At 44.9% G+C, this 26,671-nt stretch overlaps 1 protein-coding gene across 2 annotated transcripts; it reads left to right on the top strand.

The window, feature by feature from the left end:
• Positions 1-9,217: 9,217 nt before the first annotated feature.
• On the top strand, positions 9,218-25,814 carry YBEY (ybeY metalloendoribonuclease). 2 transcript variants are annotated; one of them, XM_085872850.1, is made up of 4 exons: positions 9,218-9,653; positions 22,574-22,726; positions 22,859-22,923; positions 24,414-25,814. In XM_085872850.1, exons 1-4 carry the CDS (start codon positions 9,444-9,446, stop codon positions 24,457-24,459), a joined length of 474 nt encoding a protein of 157 aa, XP_085728976.1. In that variant the 5' UTR covers positions 9,218-9,443; the 3' UTR covers positions 24,460-25,814. The 2 variants fall into 2 exon arrangements, with proteins under 2 accessions (XP_085728976.1, XP_085728975.1); XM_085872849.1 differs by having other exon boundaries at positions 9,220-9,653; positions 22,859-22,927.
• Positions 25,815-26,671: the final 857 nt, after the last annotated feature.

The raw sequence follows: 26,671 nt of genomic DNA, 5'->3' as shown, positions 1-26,671 counted from the left end.
GGTAGAGGGTTGAATACTTTTGCAGGCCACTGTATAACTAGTACGATTTAATTTTGCTCACCATATAACTTCTTCATTGAACAAGCTCAAATGAGCTAAGATCCTCGTCCTCTTAAAGATGACGTCATAAAAACGAATATGACGTCATTGTGATGTATCAGGTTTGCGATAAATTATCTGTGCTAATGCCCGGCTTCATTCCCGCAAACAAAATTCAAACAGCTTGCCTAGTTTCAGAGATAATGGTATCGGCGATATCCATTAGCGGCGATATTATGACGTCAACTTTTTTTCTAGGAAGAATTTCCAAAATTGGAGATGGTTACTGCCTGCGCATGGGCTTTCTGCATATACATGGCAAGTTTCACAAAGGTCTGATGAAAACTCTGGGTTGTGAAACAAAAAAATGTCAAAAAATAGGAATGACGTCATAAAAATTTATATGACATCATAGTGATGTATCATATGTGTGGTAATTCATCTCTGCTAATGCCCTGTTCGATTCCCACAAACAGAATTCAAAAAGCTTTCCTTGTTTTCGGAGATAATTTTTTAGGCGATTTCCATTAGCGGAGATATTTTGACATCATAGCTTTTTTTTCTCGGAGGAATTTTCGAAATCGGAGATGGTTACTGTCTGCGCGGGGTATTTTTACATATATACACCAAGTGTCAGGAAGTGTCGATGAAAACTCTAGGCTGTGAAACAAAAAAGTCCACAAGAAGAAGATGAAGAACAACAATGTGAGTAAGATTTAGAGATCCTCCACGAGGATCTAAAAATATAAATACTCATTTCAGATTGAAATAAATTACGTCAATTCATAAAACCTCTGAAACGACCCACAGACAACAAATACAACCCTTCCACGGTCTTGCATGTTAACTGACTCCAGGTAAACTGGAGATCATCACAAAATGCTCTTGAGATCCACCACATCGAAAACCTTCGTATGCATTTGGTCCTTTATCACCACCGAATTCAAGCATTAAGGGAATGCAGTTCATTCATCACGTGTACCTTCTCACCTCAGCACATGAAAGGTCATGCTTGTCCACATGCAGGTGAGCAATGTTCTCCATATAAAGGCCGCGTCTCGTTTGCTTCGCTCTTACAGCTCGCACACAAACACACCTCCATGTTCCATCGCAGCGCTGCAGGAAATGTTCGAGTTTACAGGTTCGAGTCACTGCAGGAAACTTTAACAGATTTTTTTTTTTTTTTTTAGCAAAAAGGGCGTTTAACAGAAGAGACCTAGTTTTATGATAGTTTCTCAATGTGCACGCGTAAATGGTGTTCAACAGCTTTTGCTGTGTTGTTGTTATTTTGTTTTCATTTCATCTAATGTTTGTTGTGGTTTGGGTGCAATATCCAAAAGACAATGTCGCTTCTTCCAAGTAGAATCATTGTTTGTGCTTCAGCCATTATTGTGCTCGGCTGGTTGACATTTATGACATTGATGAGAGAAAGAAGTTCAATTCAACGATTTTGCGATTTGGTTCCTGAACAATATATTCTGGCATCGTTATCACTCTTGTTAGGGTTTGGGTTAGGGTTAGGGTTAGGGTTCAGGTTAGGGTTTGGGTATCACTCTGAAAACGCTCGAGAATAAAAAGTTTGACTTTTAAAGGCTTATGACTCCACTCTTTTGTTGCTTTTAGCAAATTATTTTGTTCACATTTGATGGGGCGGCCATTGTTTTTTTCCCCTGTGCCATACTTACATATGTATGGAGTACTACCATACACCATGATGAGAGGCAATAACTTGTTTCTTATCATGTGCATTTCTTTTAGACTCTCAAAGTGCTTTCTAAAGAAGGGAGAGGTAATTAAAAAAAAAGTATTTTTTTGGGAAGCAAATCGAAAAAAAGGGATTTTAGGAGAGATTAAAAACCCATAATTGATGAGGCTGGGGAAATTTTAAGAAGTAGAGATTTCCAGATGCATTGGAGGAGCAGATCTTATGGAGGCTTGATTGCCAAAAGTCATCATCCTGGTGTGAGGAAGTACCAGGGGATTCCCAGTGTTAGACCATAGTGAAACACAGTATGTGATTAGATCACCACTGAAGGCAGGAACCACTTTATAATTCGCTTTCAAGGTAATAAAACAATTTTTTAAATCTCTATTTCGCCATTTTAGGAGCTCATGAAGTGTCTTGAGGATTGGAGTGATGTGATGAAATTTTTGAGATTGAACCATGAGCGTGGCTGCCATATTCTGAATAAGTTAATTCCCTCTAAGTGTGGGCGTTCCACTACAGATTATACTATAAGCAGGATCAAAGAGGTCGCATTGGAAGGAGTGGGGGAGGGGGGGGGACGAGGGGAATATGCGGCATCTTGCCCGACTTTTCCTGCCTTACTTCGACTTGTTCTTCTTCAATGGCAAAAATTATTCCCACGTTCTTGCGGGATTGGCCAGGGGGGCTTATCTCAAGGTTTTCACGAACCGGCTGGCCAGGACTGACGTTCGACTAAGGATAAGGCAGGAATTTGGCCTGGGTGCCGGTGATAGCTTGTGAAGGGCACCCTGAGATATTTATGGTCCACCAGATAATGCAAGGAGATGGAGAACCAAATGTAAAGTCCATCTGCAAGATGGCACACACATTGGCTCTTCCCTTGAAACACCAGGATGACAGTTTATAGCTGTGCCGAGATGCAATCCAAGGATAGACAGTTCAAAGGCGAGTTTGTATACCTCTTGGCTGTCCTGTAGGCCAATGTAAAATTTGCATGCATCATGAATAGTTTATCAAAACAACATCCATGCATCCTGGCTCGAAGACCAAAATGCAGCATCATGGAGTGACTGTTTCTGATTTCAGTTCAGAATAAATAGCAAACATGAAATTTGTAGAACATGAGAAAATACCCACAACTTAAAGTTAAGATAAACCATGAATACATGTATGCTGAAAAAAAAAAAAAACTTAAAAAAACTTTACTTGAAAAGATGAAACATAAAATGAAGATAGAAATCAAAGTCAGAAAGTACGTAAAGACATGAAAAAATAATAAAACAAATAGAGGAAATACCCTTGGGTGCTCACCTGGTAGAATAATGATACTGAGGAGGACGTCAACGAAGGACAGAATCAGAAAAATGTACCGATGAAACAATGTTTTAGCAAAACCCGATTTTGGGAGGCAGCTTCCCCCCCCTCCATAAATCCTCTTTGACCTCAATTTTATTTTATAGCATGAACAAACGTTGGTACATCACAGGTGATGAAGGTTGTAGTGAAGTTTCATCGAAATTGTGTGTGTAGCTTCTGAGAAAAAGTAAATACCTTTTTAGGGGGGAATACCCCACGTATAAGACCTTAGATCCCAATTTTTTGGTACCTTTGGGGGGGGGCAAACATTTTTTCATGCCATTATTGATATTTGTTCAAGTCATTATTGGTGTCTGTTGGGGGGGCATCTCTTCCACCATAAACTCCCTCCGTAGACCCCCCTCAGACCCCAATTTTTTTTCATTCCGTGAACAAACTTTGGTCCGTCATGGGTGATGAAGGTTGTGGTCAAGTTTCATTATAATTGAATGTGCTGTTTCTGAGAAGACAGCAAAAATATATTGAGGGGGGGGGGGTGGCAACCCCCATAGACCCCCTTAGGGCCCGATTTTTTAAATTTCATGAACAAACTTTGGTACATGCACGGTGATGAACGTTGTGGTAAAGTTTCATTGAAGTCGAATGTGTATTTTCAGAGAAGAAGTTGAAAGTGTTTGTGGACGTACGGACGGACAGACAGACGACGTGCCATCCCATAAGTTCTTCGGAATTACGTCCAGGTGAGCTAAAATGCGAAGGTATTTCCATGAAATATCGCTGGCTTAGAGTTGCTATCACAGATTTCCAGCATGACAGTTAGCTGATAAATGAAGACTAAAAGTAAAGGAAAATAAAGGTAAAGTTTGATGGCCTCCCCAAGATAAAGAGGGCCTGTGGCCCTCAGGCACCATTGTAAATCCCGAACTGCCAAAACTGTATTAATTACTTACCACAATTATTCTCAACTTGTCGAATTTGCCAGAGAACGTTTTTGGCCCAAGTCTTGCCCGAATTGGTTGGCGAGGCCTGACGTTCGATTGAAGGTGATTCAAATTTGTAATTTGTTCAGCTGGCAACAGCTCACCTTCTCTTCGTGAAGGACACTGGGGGATCTTCAACATCCACCAACTGATGCTGGCAGACGTGACACTCGGTGTAACATCCGACCCATCCAAGATTCCGAGGGACCACCCAATTTATGATGTATGCCCTCGCTGGGTCAGGAATCGAACCCAGGCTAGTTCAAAGCTAATTGCACTCTGGCACTGCCTCTGCCTCACTAACCCTGTTGAACCAGCTGAGAATCGTGAGATGGAGATGGCGAGACAATCAAAGTGGCCATTTTCGGACATTTCACATTTCTTCAACCAACTTCCACTCCACATGGGCAGGAATTTGTGTATTGAGGGGTTTCGGGATCCATGATGCAGTGCTCGGGCACCATATTGGTTGGCAAGCTCAACAAGTGAGAAAAGGTAAACAAGATCCGTATAAATGAGTACTCACCAATACAGGTTAGTTTTTAGATCACCTGGAACGTAGTTCTGGAGAGCTTATGGGATGACGCGTCATCCGTCCATCTGTCCACAAATACTTTCAACTTTGTCTCTGAAACTACACATAGGATTTCGATGAAACTTTAACACAACTTTCGACACCATGTTTGTACCAAACTTTGTTCATGGCATTAAAAAAAATGGGCCCGAGGGGGTTCTGCGGGGGTTGCCCCCCAAAATAGGTATTTGCTCTCTTCTCAGAAACTTCACATGCAATTCTGATGAAACATGACCAAAACCTTCATCATCCATGGTGTATCAAAGTTTGTTCATGACATTAAAAAAGTCAGGGTCTGAGGGGATCTACGGAGGGAGTTTACGGAGAGGTTACCCCCCCCCCTCCCTCAAATAAATATTGGCTTTCTTCTCAGAAACGACAAACAATTCCGATGAAACTTGACGACAACCTTCATCACCCATGGCATACCAAAGTTTGTCCATGACATTAGAAAAATCAGGCTCAAAGGAGGTGTATCAGCGAAGCCCCTCAAAATAGATATTTGCTTTCTTCTCTGAAATTACACACAAAATTTCGATGAAACTCGAGCACAACCTTTATCACCCATAATGTACCAAGGTTTGTTCCTGCCATTAAAAAAATTTAAGGTCTAAAGGGGTCTAAGGGGTGGTGGGGTGGGGGGCGGGGTTGCCTCCCAAAATAGAAATTTGATTTCTCCGAAGACACTAAACACACAACTCAGATGAAACTTCTCACACTCACTATTTCTCGACCGTTTCGAACCTACCCCCCCCCCCCATCCACACTCTCAACAATCCTCTGGAAGAAGTCCTTTCATTAAAACTCCTGGGTCTCACTATCTGCCATGATCATTCCTGGGGAAGCCACATTTCCAACCTGTCCTCCAAAGCCAGTCGCCAACTGGGAATCCTCCATTGGGCAAAGTCCTTCCTTGGCCCACCTGAGCTCCTGACCACTTACAAAGTTTTCGTCCGCAGCCTGATGGAGTACTGCTCTCCCTTCTGGGCTGGTGCTTTCGCGTCTCACCTCTTTTTTGCTTCACGCTGTGGAAACCAAGGCATTTCGGATCATTGGTATCTCCCGTGGTGAGGCTGTCTTTGGGCCTCTCACTCTCTCACCGCAGGCAGGTCGGTGGTCTTTCTATCTTCAACCGTCTACTCTCCGGTCTCGCCCCCACCCCCCGCTCTGGCTGCGATATGCTGCGATATGATATTATGTCGGATTTGAGAATCGGATCTCGTGGACTAAATAAGTGTCGAAATTTGGAGTAAAATCCGAAAATTTTAACAAATTAGCGATTTTTATAGCTTCGTGTATATATTGAAGCAAAGCATTAAACTTAACTTTTTCTACTATTTGAATGATTAGATTAAGTGAAGAAAAGAATATGGAATGTGCAGAGTGTGTAACCTAATTACGGGAAACGCCGTGCTTCATAACCTGCTTTTGCAATCCAGTTTGCTGTTTCCGTTTTGTGCGATTTGCTTGCATTACAAAATGTTAATAAAGATATGCTATTATAGCTTTGCCAATATATTAATAGTCAGTAGTTTCTGCAAGCGAAGATAACCTTTTTGTTGCTGCAAGTGAAGAGGCTATTCTTTTTTAGATCGACGTGGAGGATCTCTAAGTTTTACTCACGTTGTTGTTCTTGTGGACTTTTTTGTTTCACAGCCTACACTTTTCATCGAAACTTCCTGAAACTTGGCGTATATATGTAAAAATACCCTGCGCAGACAGTAACCATCTCCGATTTTGAAAATTCCTCCTAGAAAAAAAAGTTATGATGTCAAAATATCTCCGCTAATGGAAATCGCCTGAAAAATTATCTCCGAAACTCGGCAAGGTTTTTGAATTCTGTTTGCGGGAATCGAATAGGTAATTCGCAGAGATGAATTACCGCACACACAATACATCACTTTGACGTCATATCAATTTTTATGACGTCATTCCTATTTTTTGACATTTTTTTTGTTTCACAACCCAGAGTTTTCATCGGATCTTCGTGAAACTTGCCATGTATATGCAGAAAGCCCACGCGCAGGCAGGAACCATCTCCGATTTTGGAAATTCTTCCTAGAAAAAAGTTGACGTCATAATATCGCCGCTAATGGAAATCGCCAATACCATTATCTCCGAAACTAGGCAAACTGTTTGAATTTTGTTTGCGGGAATCAAGCCAGGCATTAGCACAGATAATTTATCGCAAACCTGATACATCACAATGACGTCATATTCGTTTTTATGATGTCATCATTAAGAGGACGAGGATCTTCGCTCATTTGAGCTTGTTTTTTTTTGCTTTTCACCGTTTTCTGCGTGCTTTCGTAACAAAAATTTAATATAGACATCCCAACAGTGACTGCAATATATTAAGAGTCGGTATTTTCTGCGAGTGAAGAGGTACGTAGACAGCACACATGGACATCGTAGAAATGGGAACAAATGACTCAGTGGAGTGTGTGCGTGCCTGTTCTTGGTTACGTGTGTGTGGTGTGCAGGTTTTGCGCGCTCGTGATCTAAACTCGAACCTGGGCCCATGGTGCATGGCGCTGTGGAGGAGGTTATGCGACCATCTCGGGAACCATGTGCTTCTGCGGCACCGAAACCTCATGGGGAGCGGACGTGCCCCCGTGCAGTGTGGGTGTGGGCAAATCCGTGCGTGTGCATGTGTGTGAGATGTGGAGTATATCGCCGGTGTGCGTGCACGTTCAGCACGGACTGCGAGGAGGTTGGACGAATGCATGGGGGGAAGGACTGTGTGCCGGCAGGCATTGATCGAACACACAGCATCAGCTGTGATTTTTAAATGCTACCGCCCAGTTTTATATGGAACACGGCGGATAGAAAGAAAACGCTGCTGTTTGGGCGTGTTTTACCGCTCAGGTAATGCCCAGGTATGCTGCCTTCCCCTTCCCTCCCCTCAAACTGCTTTCCCATGCCATTCCCTCATGCTGCCTTCCGTTTCTCTCGCACATCTTCCCATTATCTTCCCTCACACTGCCTTCCTATTCCCTTTCCCTCACACTGCCTTTCCCTTCCCTCCCCTCAAACTGCTTTCCCATGCCAGTCCCTCATGCTGCCTTCCCTTTCCCTCGCACATCTTCACATTCCTTCCACTCACACTGCCTTCTCATTCCCTCCGCCCACACTGACTTCCCATTCCCTGCCCCCACAATTCCTTCCCATTCCCTCCCCTCACACTGACTTGCCATTCCCTCCACACATGATTCCTTCCCATTCCCTTCCCTCACACTGACTTCCCATTCCCTCCCCTCACACAGACTTCCCATTCCCTCCCCACATGATTCCTTCCCATTCCCTTCCCTCACACTGACTTCCCATTCCATCCCACCGCAATTCCTTTGCATTCCCTCCCCTCACACTGACTTCCCATTCCCTCCCCCACGCTGACTTTCCATTCCCTCCGCCCACACTGACTTCACATTCCCTCCCCCCACACTGACTTCCCATTCCCTCCCCCCACACTGACTTTCCATTCCCTGCCCACATGATTCCTTCCCATTCCCTTCCCTCACACTGACTTCCCATTCCATCCCACCGCAATTCCTTTGCATTCCCTCCCCTCACACTGACTTCCCATTCCCTCCCCCACACTGACTTTCCATTCCCTCCCCCACACTGACTTCACATTCCCTCCCCCACACTGACTTCCCATTCCCTCCCCCACACTGACTTTCCATTCCCTCCCCCACACTGACTTTCCATTCCCTCCCCACATGATTCCTTCCCATTCCCTTCCCTCACACTGACTTCCCATTCCATCCCACCGCAATTCCTTTGCATTCCCTCCCCTCACACTGACTTCCCATTCCCTCCCCCACACTGACTTTCCATTCCCTCCCCCACACTGACTTCACATTCCCTCCCCCCACACTGACTTCCCATTCCCTCCCCCACACTGACTTTCCATTCCCTCCCCCCACACTGACTTTCCATTCCCTCCCCCACACTGACTTCCCATTCCCTCCCCCACTGACTTCCCATTCCCTCCCCCACTGACTTCCCATTCCCTCCCCCCACTGACTTCCCATTCCCTCCCCCCACACTTCCTTCCCATTCCCTCCCCCACACTTCCTTCCCATTCCCTCCCCCACACTTCCTTCCCATTCCCTCCCCCCACACTTCCTTCCCATTCCCTCCCCCCACACTTCCTTCCCATTCCCTCCCCCACACTTCCTACCCATTCCCTCCCCCCACACTTCCTTCCCATTCTCTCCCCCCGCTCGCTCCCAACCCACCGCCCCTCCCCACACTCATATTCCCGTCAGCGAAGTGACGGTTTTTATTTGCTGGTATATAATATATCGATAATTTAATTACAGAAAAACAATACGCTGAAATAATGACAAAATCTTAAATCTATTCGATCGCGTGGTTTAACATCAAGTTCCATGTTTGTCTCGATTTGGCTCAAATCTCGTCACAGAGTTTTCCCATTTTTACAACGTATCATCGCCATGGCAGAGTAATGCGTAGCAGTATCGCTGGCACGATTTCCATGTCTCTTCAGTGTTCCCATTCCGAGGGAATGTAAAAAGTCCTCAGTGTTTGTGTTGTGTATTTTCTTCATTTACATTCACATCCACCATGATCCCTGAATGCCGATACACGCGGCGGAAGGAAGTTCGACACGGAAATGCCCTCATCGTGAAGTGAACGTTCGTTTTCGTTTTAAATCTCCTGTTCATAGTTCGCGTGTTGTGGGGTCTTGTTAAATCCCACGTGTCCCGAAACACTCCGGCCTGGTTTTTCCGCGGGAATCTGCATTGTAACCGAGAACAAGACTCCTCGTTACCGACGTGGGGATCGACCCGTCGCCATGGGCTTGGTGATCCGGAACGCACAGGTCGCGGTTCGGATTCGCCGTGCGTTGCTGCGTCAGAACGTGGCACGGCTGCGTGCGCTCGCCGGAGCACAGAGTGCACGGCTGGCCGTGCTGTGCTCAAGCAGTGAGAGAATGAGAGCTCTCAACCGCACGTACTGTGGCCACGATGAAGTCACCGACGTGCTCGCGTTTCCCAACCTACAGGCAAGGCGGAGCCCAGTGTGACCGTGCATTTTACACCGTGTCACTGTGACGTGCTGCCAAGCCTCGGGTTCCCTGTCTCTGCGCAACACCTTCACTACCTTAATCCGTAGTAATTAATTCACAACTAGAATGGGCACTCGGTATAGAGCGCATACCTTCGCCTCCGCTACTTTTTTTGTTCTTGGCATGAGAGTGGGGGATAACCCTAACAGAACAGTGAACATTTTGGTGTTGGTTTCATGCAAATTGGTTTTGATTTGACCGTGTTATGACAAAAACCGCATATTTTGAAAGGTCGTGACCCCACTGACCTTTGACCCCCAACCGCTAACAAGGGTAATGACGTAAATGTGTCATGTCGCCCATCACAAGATTGGGCAATGAATTCTGAACATTTTGGCATCGGTTGCATGCCAATTAGATCAAAATTGACCGCGCTATGGTAAAAATACGAATTTGACCTTTCCGTGACCTTGACCTTGACCTTTGATCCGATCGCTCCCAAAATCTAATCAAATGTTCCTTGGATAATAACCCATCATCCCATCAAATTTCAAGCGATTTGGTTTAATACTTTCTGAGTTATGCGAATAACAAACAAACACACACACACACACACATTCACAAATAAATAAATAAATACACAGCGACCAATACAGAACCTTTCGCAGAATGCGAAGGTAACTAGAAGGGTATCGGTAGAGCACGTACCTCCACCATGCGAAGCCTGATCCAGTAGAACATATCGGGCCCAATACAGGTTTGACATATCATGCCGTGTTGTGTTACATATCGTTTTTTGGTTCGATCTGTCGATGCTGAAGAATCACATTTATAAATTAAATAATTCTCGTATCCACATTCGGATCTTCACCAAAGTCGAATCAATTCCCATTCCCTCCGCCCACGTTTCCCCCACCGACTGGGAATCCTCCATTGTGCAAGGTCCTTCCTCGGCCCACCTGAGCTCCTGACCACTTACAAAGATTTCGTCCACAGCCTGATGGAGTACTGCTCCCCCCTCTGGGCTGGTGCTCCTGCCTCCCACCTTTATCGGCTTCACGCTGTGGAAACCAAGGCATTTAGGATCATTGGCATCTCCCGCGATGAGGCTGAGTCTTTGGACCTCTCACTCATTCACCGCAGGTAGGTCGGTGGTCTTTCTGTCTTCTACCGACTCCTCTCCAGTCTCACCCCCCTCTCCTGCTCTCTCTGCGATTTGTCCCCACCACATTTCCACAGGGCAATGAAGGTCCACCAACAACCCCCTTCTGGTAAAACTACCAAAATCACGAATCGCTGCTCACCTTCACTCTTTCATTCCTTCTTTTTTTTTTTCCTCATATTTGGAGTGAACTCCCACACACTCTTCAATCCCATTCTTCCCTCCAAGCCTTCAAGGCAGCTGTTCACCACCACCTCTTATCATCCCCCATCCAAATCCTCGATCTTTTCTACCCCCATTAATCCACACCAACCCCACCTCCTTTAAATTCCCTACTTTCCTTCCTGAAAGTCTCTGTAGTGTCCATCTTCTATTCCCCATGTTCCCCACCCCATCCCTCTCCCTTCCTCAGATCTAATGTCTCTGTTCCCCACTGTTTTGTACTTCCCTCTCCTGCCCCTCTTGTATCATGCCCCCCCCCCTGCTGTGCGTTGTGTGTTAGCTCTCACACGAACCTCAACAATGTATACAAAAAAAAATATTCTTCCTTCTAGCACACCCAACGTGTCCACTAAGTTTCGTCCAAATCCATCCACAACCTTTTGAGATATCATGCTATTTATCGGTTTCGCCCCATCTCTCAATGGTGAAGAATCACTTCAATAATTATCGGATCTGGATCTTCACCAAATCTAATCAGTTCGTCCTTGTCACACACCAAACCTGCCCACAAAATTTCTTCCAAATCCGTCCACAACTTTTTGAGATATCCTGTACACAGACAGAGAGAAAGGGGTGAAAACATAACCTCCTTCACCTTCGGTGGCGGCGGCAATAATTTTACTCCCATAACAATGTTGATCCGTCCAGGACCATGGATTTGGTGGGAAGGAGTAACTCGTGTGAACACGGTACAAGCATTTGTTTCATGCGGTGTGATTTGCCAATCACCACCTGATGGCAGGGACTCGTGTTACACTTGTGAGGAAGAAGAAGAGGAGGATGAGGAGGGGCTCATTGCTTAATACCTGGTATATTTATCCCTTTGCACCTATAGGAAGGGATCTCTGTTTACTCTTGAATTTTCTCATGTTCGATGCTGACACTGTTCTCTGGTAGGCTGTTCCAGGGTGTCACCATGGTGCGATTTGTAAAATTTCCAGTGGGGGTTAAAATTGACAGACGTCACAGGTTGTTTTTTTTTTTGTTTTTTTTCATTTCTGACTTTTAAAACTGGGACATGAAGAACCAAAATCGAATCAGCTTGTTCTTGCCACCGAACCCTCTCATTCACCAAGTTTTGTCATAACTCGTCCACAACTTCTTGAAATATCATGCTTTGTTTCTTTTTTGGGCCCCATCTCTCGATAGCGAAGAATCGCTTTAAGAAAACTTCTCATATCTAGTTCCAAATCATATCTATCAAATCTTCACCAAAACTGAATTAATTCGTCCTGGTGACACACCCAACCTCCACCAAGTTTCGTCAAAATTCGCCCACAACTTTTAAAAATACCGTGTTATATATTGTTTTAGCCGAATCGCTTTAAATTTTTTGGAGATCCCTATCTTCACCAAAATATAATCGGTTCATCCTTGTCAAACACCCAACCTGCCCAGCAAATTTTGTCCGAATCTGTCAACTTGTTGAGATATCGTGTTCACAGACAGGTGAAAACAACATCCGTCTACCCTCGATTTAATGTCAAAAATACACCTGTGGATTTTTGTTGTGTTCCAACCTGGATAGGATTAAATTTAATTATTTTTTTCCGCCCTAAGTCAATACTTTGTAGAAGCGCCTTTTGCAGCGATTACAGCTTTGAGTCTTCTTGGTTATTTCTGTATCAGCTTTTCACATCTGGATTTGGGGAGTTTCTCCCATTCTTCCTTGCAGATTTGCCCTCAAGCTCTGTCAAGTTGGATGGGGAGCGTCGGTGAACACTGAACAGCAATCTTCAAGTCTTTCCACTGATTCTCAATGGGATTAAAGTCTGGGCTTTTGCTGGGCCACTCAAGGACTTTCATGTTCTTGTTCCGAAGCCATTCCAGTGTTGCTTTGATGTATGCTTGGGGTCATTGTCCTGTTGGAACGTAAACTCCAGGCATGCTGTCATATGCCTTTTACTTAGGAGTGACTTCCATCTGGCCATTCTTCTGTAAAGCAAAGATTTGTGGAGTGGTGCAGAGACTGTTCTCCTTCCGGCAGGTTCTCCCATCTCAGCCAAGGAACTCTAGTTCTATCAGAGTGGTCATTGGCTTCTTGGTCACCTCCCTGACTAAGGTCCTTCTTGCGCAGTTGCTCAGTTTGGTCAGGCGGCCAGCTCTTGGAAGAGTCTGGGTAGTTACATATTGTTTCCATTTCCTAATGATGGAGCTCACTGTTCTCTTGAGAACTTTCAACACTCTAGAAATTGTTTTATACCCTTCCCCAGATCTATGCCTCCTCACAATTCTATATCCGAGTTCTACGGACAGTTCCTCGGACTTTGTGGTGGAATATCTGCTCCGACATGCACTGTCAACTATGAGACCTTATATAGAAAGGTGTTTTTCTTTATAAATCAAGTCCAATCAATTGAATTGGCCACACGTGGATCCAACTTGTAGAGACATCTCAAGGATGATCTAAGGAAATTGGATGCACCTGAGCTTCATTTGGAGTGTCATAGCAAAGGGGTTGAATACTTATTGATGCAAGGTATTTCAGCTTTTTTATTTTCAATTAATGTATAAAAGTTTCGAAAATCATGTTTTCCCTGTCATTATGGGGTGTTTTGTGTAGATCAGTGACAAAAAAATTAAATTTAATCAATTTCAAATTCAGGCTGTCACAACAATATGTGACAAAAGTCAAGAGGTATGAAGCCTTTCTCTCATGAAGTAAAAGGTAGGCATGGTCAACGGTTTCGATGAAGGACGTCATACAAATAGCAACCCAACCGTTGAATCTCGAGCCTCATGCTTAAAATATGAGAAAGCATTCAAACGTGCACATAAATTGGAGATTTTCATCTTTACCTTTGCCATGTAAGGTGGATGAAGGTTGTGTTTTCACCCCTGTTTGTTACTTGCAAAATTGAAGGTTATTACCACCATACCTCATATCAATAATTTTTCACGATGTCGAATTGAAACTTGTGCAGCTTATTTGTACAATGTGTAGTGTTGGTGAGCAAAATTTGGTCAAAGTTGGTCAAAGGTCAAGGCCATACAAAACATGCAAAACACCTATTAGGCAGCAATTGGAAAACGTATCAGCCAAATTTATTATGCACCAGCAAATACAACCCGTCGCTTTGCTGACGGGGACAATAAAGGGGGCGGGGAGAAAGAGAGAGACAGAGGAGGCAGGTGTAGGGTGGGAGGGGGGAGGTGGGGAGAGCCACACCTCACCAAGCGTTGCTATTCACTGCAGGAGGAAGGGGAGAGAGAGAGACAGAGGAGGCAGGTGTAGGGTGATAGGGGGGAGGTGGGGAGAGCCACACCTCACCAAGCGTTGCTATTCACTGCGGGAGGGAGGGGAGAGAGAGAGAGAGACAGACAGAGCGAGAGAGCAACAGAGGTGTGGGAGGAGAGTGCTGCATTTTATTAGGAGGGGGGAGCAAGGAGGGGACAGACTGAGTGAGTGAGAGAGAAGTGTGAGTGGGAGGAGGAAACAAAAAAGGGGGGAGAGAGGAGGAAGAGAGGGGGGGGCAGGTGGGGGGAGCTATGCCTCACCAAATGTTGCTGTACACTGTGGGAGGGAGGGTGTGAGGAGGGGATGAGAGAGAAAATGAAAAAAGACAGAAAAAGATGCTTGGTACGACAAAACTTTAGTATAGACACAAGTCTAGAGACTGCAATGGTCCACGAGCGGTATTTGACGATGTAGATTGTTTCAGAAGTCAAGGATGAGACAATGTGATAATTTTTGACCAAGTTATAAAAATGATCAACATGATGTGGTACAAGTGACAGGTTATTAGCTGCAAAATGTTGAAAACCCGGTTTCGTTCAACAACTTTCAAGATTTGACCTTTGCATAACCTTTAAAGGTCACAAAACAATGTTGTGGACATTAAAATAAGGAAACAGGATACGTGCTATAGCTTATTGGATTTAGTTCCTCGAAGAAGGTCGAAAACCCGGTTAGATTCCCACAACTTTGAAAATTTGACCTTTGTGAACTTTAAAGGTCAAAGGTCAAGGATTATGACCTTTGGTGCAAAATTTCCTCTGGAACATTCCAGGAACAATATAACGTCATATAGGCAATATGGCTTTTCACACTCCTCGGATTATCCATACTTTGATGAAATCAGCGTAAAAACAAACTTGAAGGGGGCACCTCAGGCAAGGTATTCGAGATAGAGCAAAATGGTTTCAAGACTTTAGGTGGGGAATGACCTCAAGATTATGCATAAAAAATATTGTCATCCTAGCTCTCAAAGTTTAGGTGGTCGTATGATTTTTATGTCAAAATTCGCAATTTTCTAAGTTCGTGACCTTGTGACCTTGGGACGAAAATGAAAAATCGAGGTCCGTGGGGCTATGTAGGTGCCAATGGGTTAACCAAATACCGAAACCTCTGCCAGATTCGACAAACCCCCTCGGAGAAGATGTAACTTGAAATCGGCTACCCCCTAAAAACACATGTTTTTTGGGCGTGGCTCCGCCCATAATTGGCTCAGCATGCCCATTCTCAGGAGAACACAACTAGATCATGATATAAACCTCCCACCAAAATTTTATCAGGATCGGATCAACACCCACAGAGCTATGCTCGGGACAGACAAACAGACAAGCCGGTAGGCGGACATGGGTAGTCGACGACCCAATAGAACCTGACGTGATGGGCCCGTTCGATGGGGAATGACCTGAGGATTAAGCACAGGAAAATTCATGATTGTAGCTTCAAGGGTTAATGCTGCAGATTGTTTTTTCGTAAAATACCCCCACATTTAGATGTTTTTTGGCCGTTGCTAGGCAATGGTGGTGTCCATAGCAACGGTTTTCATTTGCACACAACTAGGTCATGGTCTGAACCTACCAACCAAGTTTCATCAAAATCGCCATTGTATTAACGGAGCACTGGATCGAACAGAGGGACAGACAAACATATCGACGGAAAAAGTGATAAGGGTAGAACAAATTTCAAAAAAATTTTTTTTTGAAAAGTTTTTTTTTTCGATTACATCGACTACCCAACACACACACATAACGAATATAGTGGTCACTCACTGACTCACGAACCAATAAACAGAGACATTTTGAAGGACATTATCATCATAAAAAGAAAACCACGAAGCTTTTTGTTGTGCTCTCTTCAGCTGAAATTTGCACAAAGTGTTCTGTGCCTTGATGTATCTTTCAATTGAATTTTGCTAACTTCCCACTTGAATTCCTCTTTCAAAGAACTCTGTTTAAAGGTAAATTTAGTTTTAAAGGTCACTTTGTGCAAATTTCACCTGAAGAGAGCACAACAAAAAGCTTTGTGGTTTTCTTTTTATGATAATGTCCTTCAAAAGAGAAGAAAGGTGAGGGGTGGAGGTGTGGTGAGCAAAGAGAATGATATGTGATGCTTAATGACTGAACACACAAAAAGAAAAAAAACAGAACAGCTGTGCACACAACACAACAGAGTTTGTAAAGTAATCTGATGGCACATCTAGAAAAACTTTGAGATTCCAATTCCATAAAATTTGTGGGAAAATGTATCAAAGTCAATCCCTGAAAACATTGAATTTTTCATACGAAGCTATGAAAAAGCTCACATACGACCTAATGATCCCACCGGGCATGAACATCGAAAACAAAGCATTGTGACCAGATATCATACTTGGGTACAAATAAAAAGAGAAGAAGGCATTGCTAAAGGCCCGGTCACACCTTGACGATTTAGCCAGCGTATGCCTGACGTATGCAAATTTGGTTAAAACGCTGGCACATGTCGAATACGTTATGGGTAAGTTTGTATACGTTAAGAGCACGCTGGCATTCGTCGTAGTACGCTGGCTTTTTTCGTAGTACGCTGGCATACGTCTTTGTACGCTGGCATACGTCATAGTACGCCGAGGTGTTAGACAAATTTTCCATGCTTGAAATTTTTTGATGTATGCCAGCGTATGACTCACACATTCCGCATAACGCTGGCCATAAGTTGAAGGCATGTTACGCGATCGTTGATACACATCGACACACGTTACTTGTAAGTTACTCATAAGTCGAAACACGTCGAGGTAATGGTGAGTGTACCCAAAACTTATTTCTAACCTATGAGTAACGTGTTGTAGGCACGTTACGCGATCGTTGACACAAGTCGACACACGTTACTTGTACGTTACTCAGAAGTCGAAACACGTCAATGTAATGGTTAGCGTCAGTGTTCCAGACTCCCCGTTTTTTTTCTTCTTTGGTATGACGGTGATGTTAACACTTCGATTTCTAGTGCGGTTATAATATTGTTGCGGATTCGCGCCCGCCGGCGTGCTGACGGCCACGTAACTCGAATCGCGGCACGTCGCCCACCGGACGGACAATCCAGTCGTGACCCTCTCGGACTAACGCCGGGAACCAGTCACGGGTGGACCTTTCGGTCTCACCGCGATCGAGCCAATCAGCCCCCGCGTGGGATAGGGTTGCTCGCCAAATTCGACCTACCTAAGTACCCACACGGAGGGTAGACCGGGCGATCGCACCTCGCCGCAGGTCGACTTCGGACACGGGCCAATTAAGCGACCCGTTCCGTACTATCGGGATAACCGAGCGGTGTTATCGTCGACCTCGACGGTTCGATTAATTATCGGGCGTATTCAGCCCACTACCAACCCTTTACGTGAAGCAAGATGAGGATTCAATGAAGGAAATGACGAAGCGAAGCGGGAAACAGTTCAACACAAAGCACATTTATTCGCGGCACACGGGAAGCACACATATACAATTCCACCAAATGCACACAGAAAAGACACAATGCAATTTACACAAAAAGCAAATATAAAAGCGAAGACACAATGCAGAGCTAATACCGACTACCGAGCACACGGCAACACTTATACAATTTTACTTCACAGACGGCGCCGACAACACATACCCAAAACCAAGGAAAAGAATACCCTCAAAGATGAGGCGGGCCTGAGGCCGAGACCGGGTCGGGCCTACCCGTCTGGTGATGAGACGCGGAGCGGCGATGGTGCCTCAACTCCGCGGGCCTCGCGGGCAGTGTCTGGTAGGGGGTGGGAAAGGGGCCCCCTTGGTCGCACTATCTCAGCGCGGGGGGAAACAGGAGGGGGTTGCTGATGCTCGGGGTATAGAGGATTTTTATTGTCCCGCGACGAGCGTCTCCACCTCGGCCAGGTCGCGCTGTCGGCCTCCCTGGGGTGCAGCTCCCTGCACGACGCGAGCACCCCCTCGTCTGCCCTCGCCGCCTCTCCACAGCTCCGTCCCCTCCGCTCCGACTCCAATGCACACGACGACCAGCTCCTTCTTGCCAACTCCACCGCCCGCGAAGTCTTAACTCTCTGTCCTCGACTCTCCTACTCACCTACTCTACTACTCACTGGACTGACGAACACGGTTGCTTATATCAGCCCCGTGGCTTCGCCCTCTCATCTTTGACCCCCTCCCTTCGACCTTTCACCTCGCTCCCCATTGGCCCGAGAAAAAGTGGGCGTGAATGCTTTTTGATCCATAAATTTGCATATATCGATCGCCCTCCAACGCCCTGGAGGCGGGGCCAAATCGCCCCTCGCTCACCGATTGGACGGCACAGAAGTGGGCGTGTGTCGTTTTTGATCCGTTTTTGAAGCAGAAAATCCGTGGTTTTGTACACGCTGTTCGGCGCGCGCCCTGCACGAGTCCAACACCTGTACCCACAAGCGGCGCAAGAACGGTGGCGATGCGACGGTTGCAAGGTGTGACGTGAAGGTCGTGGCGGTTGTGGTGAAGCGGCGTTGTGGTTGGTGGTTGATGTTGTGACTGGTGGTGGTAATGGCGGTTGGTCCAAAATAAAGATAGTAAAAGAAAAACGGCTATCCTGAAGAGTCGCAGCACGCATAAATGACATGTATTCCCACTAGACAACGGGTTTGGGCCTAACTACACATGTACTTACCGAGATACCTCACCTAAGGGACCTGAATGGTGGTTTGCGAATTTGGTAACCACAACACTACCCCCTCCCCTTTTTACAGACTCGTCCCGAGTCGTCAAATTTTCGTGTGCCATCATGTGTAGTTTTCCCCTAGTACATTTTACCTACGGATCCCTGAGTGCGACATTCATGGTATTCGTGTCCCCAAAATAAATAACCTGAGGGCTGCGTAACTATCTAAACAAACTCACTCACACGGACGACTTAAATAAAATTGCCGGCGCTAGGACAAACATGCCGGGGGCGCACTCATATTTACATTACATCTTACCTTAACTTACAAATTTTACACTAAACCATGGCCCAGGATCATTGAACTCTGCAAAAGAAAAGCAGTTAGCAGGGAGCCAGGCTGCTCGCATGCAGTCTCTGGCTCAAAACAATGCAGGTGACAGGGCACGTGGCTGGCTGCTCACATGCAGTCCAAGGCCTTCCCTTTTGAACTGAACGCAGTGAACCACAACGGTGCGTGGGCTGCACAACGCAGTCTCCGTGCCAGCTCAAGTGGCACACGCAATGAGCACAACGAATGGATGGGTGAACACAACACGGTGCACGGGCCGCCACTGCAGGCCCATGTTGTAGCTGCCAACAGGGCAGTTCTTGCAGCTTGCAAACTGTTGCCTTGCGGATCCTGGCGCACATGGAAATGAACAGGGGGGGCAAAGCAAAAATTGAACGGGGCTGGTGAACATGGGCAGTGGGCATGGCATGGCAAAGGTGCAGGCAAACACAGCTCGCCGAAGAAGGCCGTTGCAGGCAAACACAGCCGGCAGATGAACTGGCCGGCACAGGCCTTGAAGTACCACAGCTGCAGATGATCCGGCCGGCACAGGCCTTGCAGCACAGCAGCTGCAGACGATCCAGCCGGCACAGGCCTTGCAGCAAAACAACAGCTGCCGATGAAGTTGGCCGGCCTCTGCCTTGCAGCAACGCAGCCAGCAGATGAAGCTGGCCAGCCTTTGCCGTTCAGTGGAGGTTGGTGGAGGGAGTGCGGTGGTGCTGGCCACTTGGAAGGCGGGCTCGGACCTACCTACCTGTTTTTTGAACCTACCTCTACCTGTCTCCCTCCCACCTATCGCCTTTGCCTGTCACTGTACATACCCACTCCCTTAATTTGTCAAACCCCAATTTAGCCCCAACTTATTTTTTTGTTGTTTTTATTTTTACTTTAAAAGTGGGCGTGAATGCTTTTTGATCCATAAATTTGCATATATCGATCGCCCTCCAACGCCCTGGAGGCGGGGCCAAATCGCCCCTCGCTCACCGATTGGATGGCAAAAAGTGGGCGTGTGTCGTTTTTGATCCGTTTTTGAAGCACAAAATCCGTGATTTTGTACACGCTGTTCGGCGCGCGCCCTGCACAAGTCCAACACCGGTACCCACAGGCGGCGCAAGAACGGTGGCGATGCGACGGTTGCGAGGTGTGACGTGAAGGTCGTGGCGGTTGTGGTGAAGCGGCGTTGTGGTTGGTGGTTGATGTTGTGACTGGTGATGGTAATCATGGCGGTTGGTCCAAAATAAAGATAGCAAAAGAAAAACGGCTATCCTGAAGAGTCGCAGCACGCATAAATGACATGTATTCCCACTAGACAACGGGTTTGGGCCTAACTACACATGTACTTACCGAGATATCTCACCTAAGGGACCTGAATGGTGGTTTGCGAATTTGGTAACCACAACAATATAATATAATTAATAGGTTGCCGCTCAATGATATAAATCGTAACCGCATTAGAAATCGAAGTGTCAACATCACCGTCATCATGGAAAAAAAAAAAAAACAGGGAGTCTGGAACACTGACGCTAACCATTACATTGACGTGTTTCGACTTATGAGTAACGTACAAGTAACGTGTGTCAACGATCACGTAACGTGCCTACAACTTATGCCAGCGTATGCGGAACGTGCGTCATACGCCGAGTACATCGAGAAATTTTCAACATGCTGAAAATTTCTCAACGTATGCCAGCGTACTACGACGTATGCCAATGTACTACGATGTATGCCAGCGTGCTCTTAACGTAAACAAAACTTACCCATAACGTATTCGACGTGTGCCAGCTTGGTTCGGCAAATTTTTCATACGTCGGCATACGCTGGCTAAAACGTCAATGTGTGACAGCGGCTTCACACTTCGATGTCTAGTGCGGTTATGATTTGAATCGTCGTGCCGCAGCCTATTAATAGCCTACGCCACGTGATCGTCGGCGATACGCTGCTGCGCGCTATGCATAAGTTAGACTATCGTTGGGCATAGGTTGTGAACGCTGACAACACGCTCAGCATTCGTTGGTATAAGTTATCTATATGCGATTGAAACGTTCTGTGTCCGTTACTAATACGTTTTGCATTCGTCCGACACGTTATTATACGCCCAAAACTGAAAAAAACATCAATAGTTCAGCGTACGCCAGCGTTTTACATACATTTTGAGACCTTGCATACGCTGGCTAAAACGTCAAGGTGTGACAGGGCCCGAAGTGAGGTGTTACTTCCAGTGATTTTGGATTAACAATGTGGAAATCAAGAAAATGACCAAATACCAAGATCTCAAGCATGAAGTGAAAAGATCCTGGAAGCTGAAGAATGCCAAAGTTGTACCAGTGATGATGAAGAACCTCATGGGAATGATGAAGAAGATCCTCACAGAGATATTTAAAAAAACCATCCCTGCGAATATCACTACAAACGAACTCTAGTTGGAAGCCATCCTGGGCTCAGTAACGATCCTGAAGAGAGCCCTCCGCACAAAACTTTGAAAACAGAAAACTTCACAGCTTGGTCCGTGAATCGTGACCCCATACTGAAATGAAGGTGGACACTTTGAGCCCACCCTGGGAGGACTCCATTCCACATTGTGAAATCCACATATGTAGATACCAATCAACGACACACACACACACACACACACACACACACACACACACACACACACACACACACACACACACACACACACACACACACACACACACACACACACACACACACACACACACACACACACACACACACACACACACACACACACACACACTGCCTTTTATTAGTACAGATAAAAATCATGAAAAACACTTCAGAGGTCAAATTTTCAAAGTTCCCAAATTGCTGTTTCCATGGCAACGATTGTTTATTTGGATTTTGCAAGCATCATGCTATGATCAACATCTTTCTTGTTTGTTTTTCGATGAGTAGCATATCTCAAAAAGTTATGGATGCATTTGGACGAAACTTGGTGAACTGGTTGGGTCGGTGACACGGATTAATTGATTCGATTTTGGTGAAGGTCCGGATCAGAATCCGAGAATTTTTCAGTGATACTTCAAAATTGAGAAGGCCATAAATGATATTATAGCACAATATCTCAATACATTGTGCATGGATTATGACAAAACTTGGTGGATGTTTTTGTTTGGTGTCAAGAACAAGCTGATAAGATTTTGGTGCAGGTCCGGATCCAGATCCGGCCTATCAGTGGGATAGGCCAGATATAACGTAAACTGTTCAGCCTGGCGGAGGTACAGTATAAGCTGTACCGTGCGTCTTTCTAGTTCTTTCGTCTTTTTGTTTTTTCAGATTGGCTGCGGCATTGCAAACATTGCAAGTTATTTCCTTTGCAGATTGAAGAACTGGGAAAACTCCCAGAGCTTGAATATCCTGAGGACTGTAACTTGGGAGACATATTCCTCGGTGTTGAATACATACAAGACCTGGGTCGAAACGATAACGCTTCACAAGAATGCAGTGCAGAACATCTGCACAACCTGCTCACAGTATTCTTTTGTTTTTTTTTGTTCTAATGCTGTCTCCTTTTTCAAAACCCACTGATTCATTACGTTTATTGTTGCTCGGACAGATTGCCCATGTCCGTTTGTATTCAGTTTGCATTGTATATATTTTTTCAGATAACGACTCTTCATGGGATCTGTCATCTACTCGGGTACACTCATGAAAGTGAAGCTGATTGGAGGCAGGTAATCGGTCATTAAGTTGTAGAGAGGCATCATACTCATAGATAATGAATGTATATCATTCATACTCATAGACAATGAATGTATGTCATAGTCATAGGTGTATATAATTGCAAAGATAGCGAAACTCAAGGTTTGTTCCACTCACATTTTCAACATGTTAGTGGCCTCTGTTTTTCACCGTGTCCCCTCCGATGTAGCTCCTTCTGCTTTTTCAGTTTTCTGGCCCTCCCCAGCTCCTCAAGGCGTGCTTCCAGTAAAGACCCCCAACTGATTTAACTCCCAAAAACCAAGCTTACCACTCACCACTCCTTTGTTTCTCACTTCTCCCGTCTGTTGAGCCTCCTTCCTGCACCTGCTCTCTCTCTCTCTCTCTCTCTCTCTCTCTCTCTCTCTCTCTCTCTCTCTCTCTCTCTCTCTCTCTCTCTCTCTCTCTCTCTCTCTCTCTCTCTCTCTCTCTCTCTCTCTCTCTCTCTCTCTCTCTCTCTCTCTCTCTCTCTCTCTCTCTCTCTCTCTCTCTCTCTCTCTCTCTCTCTCTCTCTCTCTCTCTCTCTCTCTCTCTCTCTCTCTCTCTCTCTCTCTCTCTCTCTCTCTCTCTCTCTCTCTCTCTCTCTCTCTCTCTCTCCACTCTCCTCTGTATGGCTTTAAGAAGATTGTGCACCACCATCTCCTGTATATTCATGCTATAAATCAGAATATCACGAGTATACATTAGAAAGATTCTGTTTCAGAGTGTCGGTGCTTCCGAAGCAGTTTATTTTCACACCAGCGATGTCACAACAATGGTGTCGCTTTACTCTCTGCACTCAGCAGATCATTTCCTAAGGAGGAATTTCCTCCTCCCCAGACCCCATGGCTGCCAACCTGTGGGGATTGTCTGTGCTCCATCCTTTTAAATGCTGAGCGTCGAGCAAGGAAGCAGCACATACTGTTTTTAAAGTCTTTGGTATGACTCGACTGGGGGTTTGAACCGCAGACCTCCCTAACTTGGAGCCTATGTTTATAGCTGGATTTATGATTTTCAGTTTACAGCTGGGTCAAGCTTTGAACCCAGGCTAGACTGCTTAGAGACAAGTGTACACACACCTTTACTTGGCCATCCTGCCAGCACAATGTGAAAATACTTACCCACAACATTTTTTTTTTAAAATTCTCACTAACCCTACCTCACCCATCCCTCTTACTTGCAGGTTTGTTTTCTCCCTTCTTTTCCTCTTCATTCATTCCCTTCCTGATTCTGTCCAACCATTATCCTGATCCCCTACTATCTGTTCAATGCCATTTTTTTTTTGCCCTCTCTCATTGCATGATCAATGTAATATCACAGACTTTAATATGGACAAATCTAATTAAACAGCAGTCCTGTAACACTATAATACTAAACAGCCCATTAGAGGCAAATGTAAGTACGTTTTCCATTTTATAATTCCTCACTGTTGTGTCCCTTACTTTACCTGATGTTTTCCGTTCCCCCTTCCTTACTCCCAAGATGTTTCAGAAGGAAAAGGATATTCTTGAGGACTATGGTCGGTTAACGGGTGTCTTTTTGAGTCCACTCACGGCGATGAAGTATTGACAACCTTTTCAGCAAGCTGTATAAATGCCCTTGTAATCGACAGCAAGAACAACATCAAGTATGAATTAAAGTCAGACATCTTCTATGTACATGATTTTCATTATTCTTGCTACATTTTTGAAAATAAAGTTTACCATTTTTCCAAGAATAATGCAGGAGAGGATTTTTATGCCTCTGACAACGGAGTCACCAGAGGCATTATGTTTTGACGTTGTCCATCCATGATAGGTTTTCGGTAACGCAACAACTTAACAACGGCTGAAGAGATGTATAATGATGCAAAGATGAACTGATTAGGTTTAGGTGGCAAGAGGTCATGTTAGGTTAAAAATGCTGTTACTGCACTAACTTGTGAACCAGTGATTGCATTTTGACCAAACTTGGAATAGACGTACATACATACATTGGGAGCGTATGCCGTTGTGTCCACTTCCCAGCGGTGTTCCAGGGGCCTCCGTCTGGCCATCACCCAGGAAGATGCCTCGCCCATCCCCATCTCTTAGGGATAGGACATTCCAGATACCCACCCGAAGGGACTGCCTCAGGTTATCCCAAGGAGACTGCCGTGTGGTGGACAACACCTCTGCACCACCCCAACGCACTAAGTGTGTGTTGCAGAGTGAAGTGTTCAATGGTGGCTGAAGTACAAATCCTGCTGGCATGCAGTATGATGCAAAGATTAACTGATTGGATGGCAGCATCAAGGGTCAAAGGTCAGAGTCCATGATAGGTTTTTGTTACTGGAATAACTAAACAACAGTAGAAGGGATCTAAGTCAAACTTGGTACAATTATAGTATGTGTCATGATGTATACATACACTGATTATGTTATGGGGTCAGGAGGTCAGAGGTCATGTCAGGTCATGTGATATTTGAGAACTGCTGATGGGATTTAAATCAAACTTGGCACAAGTATATATAATGATGCAATAATGTGTGTGGAGGCATATCTGGCGACATCGAAGAGTGCTGTTCTATTTTATTTTTATTTTTATAAACGGTGTCTCAGAGTCATGGAGGAGCTTGTACATACACTTGAACCTCAGTTAAAGTTGTGGTTACATTCTTGAAATCCATGATGTTCAATGAAACGACGTTAAATGGATCTATTTTTCTCATAAGAAATAAAAGAAATAGGTATCTATGTGAGGTTCCTTCACCCCCATTAAATGCATCACATTTAATTAAATTCACACACATCATTTTTTTTAATATAATCTGCATTGTACATTGTAATACATTACTGTAAATAAATGTAAAATAAACAACAAAAAATCACCCTTGAGTAAAATAAAACGATTTACTGGTGGCGAGTGGAGTCTGCTCTGACGGATGATGTAATAGTGAGCTATGAGAAAATAATCACAATATTCTTTGAAGCCTTTGTATGTAATTATCGATGTTGTAAGGAAACAACGTTAACCGGGATGACATTGAGCGAGGATACCCTGTGTATCACATGCAGGCCAAGGACATTTGTATTACTGATCGACCGATATATTGGCCGATATCTGGCATTTTGAGGATATTGGCATCGGCCAGTATTAAAAGAAAAAAACACACTAGAATGGCACTCTTCGGGGTCGTGACGTTGACAGATATGCCTCTGCCCACATTATTACATCATTATACATACTTGTACCAAGTTTGATTTAAATCCCTGGAACAAGATTCAAAAATTACATAATTCTGCCTGCCAGACCATGTGCCCGAGCAAGTTGAAATTTAAAACATATATTCCCCATGACTACTAGATCATAATAGTAAAGTTTAATTTCGATTGATGCAGTGGTTCAAAAGAAAGAACTTAAGATTTTTAGCTCGCCTGTTCGAAGAACAGAGCTATAGCGATATCCCCGGCGCAAGCGTCAGCGTGAGCGTGAAAATGTTAAATTTTTTGTATTACGGAAAAACTCCTCGACGGATTTCGACGAAACTTGGTGTGGGGGGGGGTTAGGTATAGTCCAAGGATCATGCCATTAGATTTTGGACTTGGTCCCCCCCCCACAAAAAAAATTGTTAGAGAAATATATATTTTTTTGCATTTCTATATGTTTGAAGTGATTTCCAACCCCCCCCCCCCTTCCAAAAAAAAAATGTTGGAGAAAAAAACTATAACTCTGTCAGCACTGTTGACATCATATTTAATGAATAAGATATAAGGTTCACT

The sequence above is a fragment of the Eptatretus burgeri genome, chromosome 3, assembly GCF_056783735.1.
Source record: "Eptatretus burgeri isolate ZD-2024b chromosome 3, Ebu_testis_v1, whole genome shotgun sequence".
NCBI classification, from domain to species: domain Eukaryota; kingdom Metazoa; phylum Chordata; class Myxini; order Myxiniformes; family Myxinidae; genus Eptatretus; species Eptatretus burgeri.
This window is presented reverse-complemented; position numbering and strand designations above follow the sequence as displayed.

What these genes read in the sequence shown, in the direction of transcription:
- YBEY (XM_085872849.1), top strand. Translation starts at nt 9,444, where the DNA reads ATGGGCTTGGTGATCCGGAACGCACAGGTCGCGGTTCGGATTCGCCGT. An exon ending in ATCTGCACAACCTGCTCACA is followed by an intron (nt 22,727 to 22,858) that starts GTATTCTTTTGT and finishes ATATTTTTTCAG; the next exon opens with ATAACGACTCTTCATGGGAT. An exon ending in GTGAAGCTGATTGGAGGCAG is followed by an intron (nt 22,928 to 24,413) that starts GTAATCGGTCAT and finishes CTTACTCCCAAG; the next exon opens with ATGTTTCAGAAGGAAAAGGA.